We start from the raw sequence: 12,085 nt of genomic DNA, 5'->3' as shown, positions 1-12,085 counted from the left end.
GATACGTTCGAAGCCCAAACTGAAGATAGTATCTGCATCTATTTTAAGTTGAGGTGTGATCTGCTAAGAAATTTGAATGTGCTGTTCAGTGCATGTAGTCTATGTATCATCAAGCCTTGCAGTGAGGCTTATTAAAACCATAAATAATAAACTACTTAGTAAACAAAAAAGTTTTATTTTTTAATTTACCTTTTAAGGAAGATGTTAATCTTGTGTTTTTGTTTACCTTATTTACTTTGGTAAATGGGACTCTCAAACAATGTTTCATTGAAGTTTTATGACCGAAGTTGCCATCTTTTTGTTTTCTTAAAACAATGTACGTCAAAGACGAAACACATTTTATGTTAAACTGCTCTTTCTATAATCACGAAAGAAAAGAGCTGTTTAAGGAGGCCATCAAATTCCACCCAAACTTCCTCACATTCACTGACAAAAAGAAAACAGTTTTCCTTCTAACATCACAAAACCCAGACATCATAGAAAAGATGTGATCTTTCTTCTTCCACTATCTTCGAAAAACGTGTCGAACCCAATGAATATGGATCTTGAGTTAGCTTTCATACTAGAGTGGATACTTGTGATATTGTTTTTAGACCTTTTATGTTACCTGCAATTAGCCCATGGGCAAGGATTTGCACTAAACGTTATCAAAACCTTAAAACAGGTTAGATAAAAATCAATGATTCGCTATTTGAAGTGCCCAGCGCTGCGGCGATTTGAAGATTTAATTGGCAGGTGCGGTGTGCGGGATGTCAGCATTCTTCTCTGCTTTTGAGAAGGCTTCTTCTGAAGTCTTGTGGCGTCTAATATTACCTGCTTGGCAAGCCCTCGAGCCCTGAGATGTCAATCAAGAGTCCAATCATGGCGTCATTAAGCGGGGGCTGAAAGGATGAGCCGAGTGTTTCGGGTGTTAAGAAGGGCGACGGTGACGTCAAAGGTTCTGGTGTGACGCACGTGGAACGAAGCAGCTGCATCTCAAAAAGTGAACTATTTTAGACCTGTTGTTACTGGGCAGATCTACAGGTTCGTAATTGCATTCGCGATGAAAGGTTCATGCAGAAATCTTTTATTTAGAATTTGTGGTTAATAGAAGTTTCATCAATCAGTGACTACATTTTGAAAGGTAAACTCACGTACCTCAAAATTTTCGATGGCTAACAGTCCATCTTGATCACAGAGTGACCCAGTTCTCACGAGAGTTGTTAAAACTTGGTCGAGACTTGCGTGGATCTTCTGCCCCTCACCCCAAATTTTGAATTTGTCAATTTGAAAAAAGCAGCTGTATCTTAAAAACTGAACTATTTTAGACCTGTTGTTACTGGGTAGATCTACAGGTTCATAATTGCATTCGAGATAAAATGTTCAATGCTGAAATCCTTTATCAGAATTTGTGATTTTGAAAGAAGCAGCTGCATCTCAAAAAGTACACTATTTTAGACCTGTTGTTACTGAGCGGATCTACAGGTTCATAATTGCATTCGATATGAAAGATCACATGCAGAAATCTTTTATCAGAATTTGTGAATTTGAAAGAAGCAGTTGCATCTCAAAAAGTGAAATATTTTAGACCTGTTGTTATTGGGCAGATGTACCGGTTTGTAATCGCATTCGAGATGAAAGATTACATTTTTCGTTTGTAGATACCGCTTTGGCAAGGCAATAAGTTTGATGATATTCCATACTACAGATATTGTCATATTCCACAAATGACAGCAGATGCCATCTTTTTAAAATGTCTGACCGTTTACAAAACTCTTTCAGTTGCTTGCGCAAATTTTGTAATGTGACAGCCTGCCGTGACATTTGAATGTAGTTTAGATGCTTATTTCCACCCTCAATACACTACAGTTTGATACGCCAAGTAGCATTTACTCAAGCAACTAAATATGATTTTGGAAACGATAGAACGTTTCAGCTAGCATCCTCTACCTTTCGTTAGTGACACTGAGCAAATTTGTCGAAGAGCAGGTTTTACTACTACTAATTGTACCCTAAATTCATAGTTCTTTAACCGATCTGCCAAGAGTTTCGAAAGATGCTGCTTGAAACACCTCATGCCCCCAGGTTGTCCCGTGGCGACGGTGTACTTTTTGAGTGCGGTGCACCTCCATTATTTTTAGCTGAAACAATATTCCCTCGCACGGAAAGTGAGTTACATTGCTCTTGACGTCTAGTCTACCGTAGATAACACGCCAGCCTACGTGTGCAACGTGCTTCCCTTTGAAGTGGTGCACTTACGCACTCCGTGGACTGTGAAAGCTACATGGACCTAGACTGATGGACCCATACAGAATCACTACAACTTTGCCAAGTGCCTTTGATAGACATTCTTATGCAATTTTATGTCTTTCATGAACGCCATCCGAGGTGTGACCGGGTTGAGTCTTACTTAACGCCCAAGCTATCAGGTAGAAGTCTATGGAATAAATATGTAGAACTTATGACCTACTGTAAATGTATTTAAGTTCGCGGGGATTTAACTTGGCGGTAGCAGGAAAAAGGACTTTTCGCGGCTGGTTTAAGTTCACGGTAACATCATACACTGTAGTCTCTTACTGCCATGGAAAGATGTTCTCGGTGGTTTCAAATTCACGGTGAAGTGGCCACTACGAAAACCCTGAACATTAAATCAACGCAGGTCAGCATTCACCGTATGTGGACTACTATAATTACATTGACTTGGTGAATGGTATTGCTTGAGGCCAATGCTTAGAGGTGGAGTCTATGGAATAGATATGTAAAATTGATGACCTCAATGAACTGCATAAACTTCGTCAAGCGCATTCAATGGCCCCTTTTATGATCATTTGACCTGCTACTTTCATATGGATAACAATATGATAGTAGCAGGTCAATGCATTGACTTTTCTTTAATGTGAATTGACTGCCTTTTGTTTGATGACACCTTCTTGGTTTAATTACATCCACTTGGGTAAGCACCTTTAATGGACCCTTTTATGCCATTGTATGTCTTTTATAACTTCTTCCTAAGATGTGGTTATATTGAATTTACCGGCTAGAAGTCTATGGAATGAATATGTGGAACAAACGGTCACAATGAACTACATCAATTTCGTTCAATGGACCCTTTTATGTCATTTTATGTCTGTTATAACTGCCATCTAAGACATAGTTGGATTAACTCTTTCTTAACACCAATGCTATCAGGTAAAAGTCTGTGAAATAAATATGTAAAAGTGATGACCACAAGGAAGTACGTTAACTTCGTCAAGCGCATTCAATGGACTCTTTTATGTTCATTTGACCTGACGCTTTCATATATAGACCATTGTAGTGTGACTAGATTACCTCTTGTTTCATCAACACTATAAAACAGGACTCTATGAACCCTGACGCCCACAATGAATCACATCAAGTTCGCCAAGCACCTTCAACAGACCCTTTTACGTCTTTATATGTCCTCTATAAACCCCATGTAGTATGTGACTGGATTTCCTCTTCGTAATGTCAATGCAATGAGGTAGAAGTCTGTGAAATATGTGTTACAACTGACGACCACTTTGAAGTTACTTCGCATACTTCGCTGAGCATGTTATGCTTATTCTTGAACTGCTACCATCATATACCTGAGCAGCTGGTGTGTTACGCCAAAGGACGCTCATACCGGCTATATAGATACAGATACAAACTAGAGTTCGGCGACCTCATACCTCCATGAAAATTTAGAGCTTTCGTAAATTTCATGCAATTGACTAACACATTAACATAATTTATGCGTGGTATTGTTCATCATTGACTAACGTACACATGTCACAATTATAAAATTCCCAATATTAATCATAAAGCGGTTTTGCAATTTTTACATAAATTATGCAAATAAGATCTTCATTACCATATTTGGTATCTGCTTATATTCCACCTATCATAATTAACATGTGTTACATTTATTGAAGTCCAGTTATTGAAAACAATGGAATTATACAATTTCCTCATTAATTATGCAAATCAAGTCCTCATTTGCATAACATGTATATCATTATGAACATCTTTGCCTAAGGTATCCGCATGCCTAATATGATGCCAATCCATCAATCCTTTCTGCAGTTATCCTCTTTAGAATGTCTTGACAAAAACGCCGCTGCAGTTCCGAAATTAAATGTTAGGGGGCTAAAACCTGCCCCACTTTGTCATGACACTGCAAGCTATCTACCAGCCAAATGTCAAGACCATATCACATCCAGGACAAGAGATACATTGAAAAAACTGCCATGATATAATATCCTCATTAATTATGCAAATGTACTCCTATTTTGCATAATTACTATTTAATCTTGTACAACATTGTCTAAGGTACCTACATACCAAAAATCATGAAAATCCGTTGCTCCCTTCTTGAGTTATCCTCGTCAGAAGTTTTTGACAAAAATGCCCCTGCTATCCCCAAACTAGACGCTAGGGGGCCCAAAATTACGTCATTTTTTCCTGAGCACAAGAGCTATCTAATACTTAAAAATCTGGACCATAACATGTTCAGAACACCGAGATAGCAAAACCGGAAGTTGGACTGCAGTACCAAGGTCACACACCAGGGGGCCCAAAATTGACCTTGACCTTCGTCTTCCCAACCCCTACCTACATACCAAATATCATCGTAGTCCATCAAGAGGTTCTCAAGTTATGATGACCACAAATATGCGGACACACAGACACACACACAAACACACACACAGACACACTCAAAACTATACCTCCATTTTTTCATGGAGGTAATAAGGTTAACCGCCATTTTCGGTGTGACTGGGTCGAACTCAGTATATTTTAAATCATATCGGGTAGTAAATGTTGCAAAATGCATGGCCAGGACGTCAGCAATAGGGTACGTTAACCAGTATTCGTCATGTGCCTTCAGTACATATTTGTATATTAATCTTCAACAGGCTATAGCATAGGGTTCTATATGTCCCATAACCATCTTAGGTGTGGCTGGTTTCACTCGTAATGTCTGCATACTATTTGGCAAAAGTCTATGGAATCTTTTTTTCCTACCCGCGACAATTAATCAGATCAACCAAGTCACCAGACTGTTTTACGTCATTTTACGTGTTTTTTTTCCTTGTGAGTTTATGGACAACTGAGACATTTATGAGCTCGAGCAATACATGACCGTTACAATGAAGAAATGGTCCATGGATTGATTCACTAGCTACTTTTACGTTTGAGAGCTGCCACTATCTTAAGGCTATAGTGGCAGCTATTTGTGGCTATATAAATGGCCATGTTTGCCAGTATATGGCACCGTATGTTCTAATGATTTACGTCTTAACAAAAAGTTGTAAAAAGAGACAACATATCCTTCAACTGGAACCTGCACCATGATGTTATTTGTAAAACATATTTTGTTTAGAGAATTCTAAATTACTGGCCATGTTTGCTAGTATATAGTATGTTCTGATGATTAACGTCTTACGAAAACATTGTAAGGAGAGACAACAGATCCTTCAACTGTAACCTGCACCTTGATGTAATTTGTAAAACATATTTTGTCATGAGAATTCTAAATCAATGGCCATGTTTGCTAGTATATAGTATATTCTAATGATTAACGTCTTATCAAAAGAAAACACAACAGATAATTCAACTGGATCTTGGTATTTTAACTAGAGAATGCTAAATTAGAATTCCTGTGTGCAGGGTCGTTATGAACTGAACGGTTTTACAATAACATGTTTACAAGCCGAAAACTTTACCAAGCTCATCTGTGTTCAAACTTGGTAGTAGTCAGAATACAACACAAAAAATTCAATAATGACTAATCATTTTTGTATGTGAGGGTACAGGAACGTGATCTGTCACGTTTGACCAATTGCTGACGTCACGTATCCGTAAGATCACGCTGTAATATGATAGCGTGCCTGTAACTTTCAAGAGTTTACGTTCGGAAGTGATTAATCATTACTGTTCCTGAAGAAGGCAACGATGGTCGTTAAAAATTTGATCCGCGTACACCTTAGTGTTGGAAGAAAGTTTAGCATTGTACTACGTCTGAACTTTTATAATGAAATCCATTGACTTTATCTTACGACACAAAACTGATGATGATTACTTCAAATAACAGATGAGGCTCGCTAAAGCAGTTTGATGCTATTATGCCTCGGTTTATATGTCATAATTTATGGCATATCATATCTTTTTTTCAAAAGGCATTTTCTTAAGAGCTTTTTTCTTTTAACGCTTTATCCAGATAATGATGGCAATTTTGTACAATTTGATGTCATCACCATCGATATTAAGTTTTCTATTGTTGCTATGAAGTAAAATCCTTTGGATTACAATCATTGTTTTGCGCAGTGTGCAAATATCTGTATTAATATCAAAGTCTCATTGTTATCGCGATGTTAAAACGATTTGTACTCACCTTCCTTAGTAAAGTAAGAAGGCTATACTGCGTTTCTTATTAGATACCCTGCGTAAGATAAAAAAACAAGTGTCTTTTATATAATATGGCTTTTACTTTGCGCACTCAATAGTTGAACTAATGACGCTACTTTTGCACAGCGACGTTTAACGTGATTATATATATGTCCAGTGAGTCATTAACTCCCATTACCTCAGTGGGTGTTCTGTCAATTTAGATGGAGATAGTCAAGACTCTACTTTGATTGCTACCTGTGCCGTATCTTTGCTATCATCATTACGGAACTGGTTGTTCATCCTTTTGAATATCAAGAAGAACGATATCATTTATGAGATTATAACGACATTACGGGATCTGCGTCAGAACTGATTATATGTAACACGCCAGTCACGCTAGTGGCATCAGTTACTGTAATGAAATTCCTATTGCATTTCTGGGCCATTATACATGGATTAACTGTGTCGTTGTGAATGATGTATGATCGCTTAGCTAAAGCATACTCTAATCTTCACGTATATTGTTATTATCCCTACGATCATGTTAAAGATACTTTTTTGAGTCTCATTAAGTGCCCAAGAGAATGCGGAAATACCATGACGAAAATGAATATTGAAATCCTGAGAAACGTTACCACGAGTCAGCAAAATAATGAAAACCTTAGAAACATTTAAACCATGAGTCAGCAAAACATTGCTAATGTCAGAGACATTTTAACCATAGGTACCATGAGTAAAAAAAAAATATTGCATACGTCAGTAACGTTTAAACCATGGCTACTATGGCTACAAATCTTGCAAACTAGTAAACATAGTTGATAGTACAATGTACTACCGTAACTCAATGTCTATCGAAAAGTTCTTTTGAATCGTTGGATATCGTTTGATATGTGTTTTGAATCCACTCGGATTCAACCAAAGCGTTCCCTTTCTTAAAATATACCAGAGCAAGAGATACATGTTTCATTTATTCATATTATCTTCTTGCAGGCTCCCCAAAACGGTGAAACTGCATCCACCGAGACAGAGCCTGAAGAAGAAGAAAAAGAAGACGGTGTGTTTTCTTTCAAACAATTGGTGTTAAAACGTAAGCTACCTATGGATACTCAACATTCATTCTCAACGACTCTTTGATATAATAATACATTTAACAATTTTGTTACCTTCTCTGTTTAAAACTTTTAAGATTTTGTTGTTTATGTTTTTATTGTTAATGGATTGTTGCCGACTTCAGGAAGAATAGAGGTGCAATGTAGAGAGCCTAATAAAACAAACAAACACACACACAGATGTTCTGATCTATAAAACATTCAAACACGTAATCAGCGCTTATGCACATATGAAGGATTTGCTTTATTTGTAATCTAAATTGGAAGAATCTTCTTCAAATTCCACTTTTTCTTTTTAAATTATCAGCTGAGAATGGTGAAGATGACGACGACAAACGAACAGAAACAGACGAGGATGAAGACGATAAGGAAGAAGAAATCAAAAGAATGGTGAAAGATCAGAGCAACGATGAAAAGATGGCGGCTCTACAAGCCGCAAACCAACTGCCTCCACTGGACTACGGCCTGGGCGGAGAGAATGAGGTCCTGAAGCCAGACCAGGTAGCGGACTACCTCTACAAAGGTAAAAAAAAAACTTTATCGCGATATACATGTTTTAGAGAGGGTGCAATCCCACCTTAAAAAAGAAAGGAGTGCCAGGTTTTTAAATTACCATAATGTCTTGGTACCAAGCCCTCCCATCTCCCAATGAAAGAACTCAAACAAGAAGACCCAAGGACTCATTTGCGTCCACCTTGTCTTATTTCTGTTACCTATTGTACTATCTTATTGCTGTCTTTACCTCCTTTACATATCAATGAATAGTTAGTGTATAAAACAGATTTGTTTAGCGTCAATGACGAAAAGTAGTGGAAGCTATTTGACCAAAAGCATGGTATATTATGCTGGTGCTCAAGTAACTGAGTTTTAGGAACAACAAGCCCCTTCGTTCAATAGGCAAAAAAAATCTGCCGAGTTTACAAGATCGATTCAGCACAAAGCTTATCATTAAACACACTCAGCTTCTCTACTTCGGCCTTTTACCATTCTTGTTACACTAAGAGTAAAACCGTTCTTAGTCTATTGGAAAGATAAGAATAGTTCTTTTATGTTCTCGCTTGCTTAGCTGATCGATTGTAAGCATTACCAACTGACAGATAACAATCGTGAACGGCCCCGGAACGTTTTTCTTATCTTGCTCCCGCACAGTCGACTATTCGTATGGAAATTCAGTTACCATTCAAACCCATTTCAAGCTGTGGACACTGTTGTACATGAAAAAGGCGTGGGCGTACGTCTAGTGGAGCTCTTTGTCATAAGCCAAGTAAACCACAATTTTTTAGGAGATTCGTGGCGTATATTGATAATACAAGATGTGCAAAAAAACAAAATATGACAAATACATATGTCTGCATTGTGACTGTATTTGGTCCAGTTTGAATGAGAACAAATTTGTAGATTTGGGTACATTGAAAGATTTGACAAGCAATATTTCATGAAGATAGTCTAGTTATTGTTATTTTCAAATGTGATAGTCTGACACTGGACGGGCAAGTCATAAAAATTCTAAATTCATACTTCTCACAAGTTTAAAAATTGTTTAGTATTTCTTCAGTACATATCAGTATCTGGTACTTTACTGTTACTGTGCACTAGATCTCATAATGTCTTAAAAGCATTTCTCCCTTTACGGTATGGTTGTACTATCGTTTAATCGCATAAATGTTAAGATCATCTATACTAGGGGTAGGTAACGATACTATTTACCGGTACAAAGCCGTTTTCTTGTTGGACCGGTCAAAAGAACAGGTCTGAAAAAAGTCAGTGGACCGAATTTTGGACCGATCAAAAAAGAAAAGATATCGGCAGGCGTTCACGTGTTTTTGGTCTTAAAGGTCCAAGAAAATAAAAAGTGCAGGTGAGTAGATAATCATTTTACCAAGTTTCTACAACCAAACTTGGTCTAAAACAGAGGCGACCAGTGATGTTAACAGGAAGATAGAATTCTAAATCACAAATGGACGTTTGATACTCCACCAAACAGAATGCTGTCTAGCGAAATGGAACCTTGTTTTGAGTATCGCCCGTTCACAATTTTTTACAGAAAATTAAGTCCAGGTTCAGGTCCGAACCTGGACCTGATCCCCTGGACCTGGAGTGAACCTGGGCCCAAAATTTTCTGTACCCATTCCTTATCAATACTTTTGTTTTCTCCAGACGATCCGTACGGAGAGTTTGACATCGCCTCCGACCCAGAGAAGCTAGTGCACAGTATCGCCATGCGCATCTACATGGACAATGACGTCACTGACTTCGAGAGCATCATGAACAAGCTGCTGACGTATGGAGTGGTAAGTCAAAGATTTGATAAACTACATAAACCTTGTAATTTTATACTATTGTAGAAAAATATTCTCTTTCCAACTAATAGCCTTTATTGCAATGTCTTTAGCTTGGTAAGGAAAAATATAAAAAGTTATATGCATTTGAACAAAATGTATTCGCATCAACCTTTGCATTACATATTGCCAAAAGTTATATGACAACCATACAATTAGCAATATCGATGCTGTATCATTTTGCAGTTATGAGAAATATTGGAAGTCTGGAAGGTTGGTTTAAAGCAGTGGAATTTTTAGAAGACGAAACAGCTGTGGTATGCTACAGAATTCAGTTTGAAAACTAAGATCCTAGGAAAATATTAATTCAATTAATTTTTATCTTTTTAAATTCATATTAATTTTCACAAGATATGCTGTGCATATTGTGAAATATGCAGTAAAAATGCAAATATATCATCTCGTAAAAATCCTTAATTTTTAACCATTTAAATATATCAGCATCTCACATAGAATTTCAGACCTTGTAATGGTTTTTATTGTCTGTGTAATTGTGTGAAAGCAAAGAAACAAACGCTAGTTCACCTTTATCCGTGGCGTTGCCTATATCCGTTGTTATATAAAACAGAGTATTTAGGGATATTATGTCGACGGATGGTTCTTGAATATTTTTGAATTTCTAATATACTGCAATTTAAAACTACCATCCGTTGACTTCATATCCTTAAATACCACGTTTTTAAGCAACGAATGTAGGTTATTCCGCGGATGAGGGTGAACTAGCGCTAAACCATCTGTATTTATTGTACAAATAACACAGATCACGGACAAGGAAGCCGAGGAGTTTGAAGACGCTGTTGCTGAGGATTTGCGACAGATTGTGCTCGCAGAAGACAGAAAGCTTTTCCAGGCAGCGAAGGGCGTCGACTTCGTCAAAGATCCCAACCCACAGGTAAGCAGTGTGCTCTAAAATGTGTGCCACAAAAACTAAGATTGCGAAAAATAGCAGTTACGTAATTGAACTGGATAAATTTTGGAAACTGAGTGACATCCAGTGTCACTGACGAAAGTTTGTGGATGCTACCTGAAACGTCCGATCGTTTCCAAATCATACCCAGTTGATTGACTAACTGATATATGTCGTATGTTATTAAATGTGTTTAAAATTCATCGACATAAGAAAGACTGTACTAAATCTAGAACTAATATGATACAGCGTTGAAATGTGAATTTTAATGTTATTCCCAATATCACCGAAAATTATAACTCTTTGCATATCCACAATCTCACATTGTAGAGGTAGTATTACTATCGAGTATTATGTTGGAAGCCAAGTTTTTATATGACCACCTAAACGTTTTGTTTTGCATATTAACATGATATACTATTGCTTGTCGTGTCACATTCATAACACTATTTATATCACTATTTATATCACATTCATTATCACATTCAAACTTATATTCATAATGCACAGTTTGTTAGAATCAATTATGTTTTGTTAATCATTGTTTTATTCACCTTCTGCATACAAAACCTAAGTTATGGCATTTTATTTGACCTCTGATCTCCATCCTTCACTTTGAGTTACCTCAGTTGATTTTGTGGGTTTTCTGTTTACAATCTGTATACGATTTGTTGCTTATGTTTTGTATTTATTGCTCATGTATTGTAGGACTCCAGGAAGAATAGTGATACTATATTTAGTATCACAAATGGAGATCCAAATAAAACAAACAAACAAACATTCATAACACTACAATCCATTGCATGGTATTTTACAGTATAACGAAGGGTTGAATCTGGACTACGGAGACAACTTCCTGATCCCACAAACGAAATCAGCATACAAAACTGACGCCAAGAGCATCCTCGATGAAGAATCCCTACTAGATGCCCTCAAAGACGAACAGAAAGAAGGTAATACATTTTTTTTATCATGTAGCTCATTTTTTGTAAAGATAACGCTCAATGAATGCGACGTCCATGTGGAATACCCGAGTACTGCTTTTGATATGTTAGCTATTCACCCGAAAAATTAATATTCGCTATCTTAATGAACAAGATTGCTGATAACTCAAAACGCTTTTCGAAAAAAAATTACGTTTATTTTAGATAACAAACAGCCAGATTGACGGTCAAGTTATTACATATCCCCTTAGGTATTCCCTTATGATTAAGTTATGAAAATTGTTATCACCTAAGGGCCCCGAATTTGCATCAAAACATGTTGAAGATGTTGGCCTATACATGTAAGGCCTGTATACATTAACAAAGCATGTGTGATTAAGACGGTGCGCGGGTTTATCGGCCGGGGTAATTGGT

General features: G+C 37.1%; 1 protein-coding gene across 1 annotated transcript in view; it reads left to right on the top strand.

The window, feature by feature from the left end:
* The window catches only part of LOC118411199 (glutamic acid-rich protein-like), a 41,641-nt gene that overhangs the window by 21,011 nt on the left and 8,545 nt on the right, over positions 1–12,085 (top strand). The window contains exons 3-7 of the mRNA XM_035813282.1: positions 7,363–7,426; positions 7,789–8,004; positions 9,639–9,772; positions 10,581–10,712; positions 11,545–11,680. Coding sequence (XP_035669175.1) covers positions 7,363–7,426; positions 7,789–8,004; positions 9,639–9,772; positions 10,581–10,712; positions 11,545–11,680 — 682 coding nt within the window. The remainder of the gene's footprint in view (positions 1–7,362; positions 7,427–7,788; positions 8,005–9,638; positions 9,773–10,580; positions 10,713–11,544; positions 11,681–12,085) is intronic.

This window comes from Branchiostoma floridae, chromosome 3, assembly GCF_000003815.2.
Source record: "Branchiostoma floridae strain S238N-H82 chromosome 3, Bfl_VNyyK, whole genome shotgun sequence".
Classification (NCBI taxonomy): domain Eukaryota; kingdom Metazoa; phylum Chordata; class Leptocardii; order Amphioxiformes; family Branchiostomatidae; genus Branchiostoma; species Branchiostoma floridae.
Note: the sequence above shows the minus strand (reverse complement) of the source record. Positions and strands in the feature narration are given on the sequence as shown.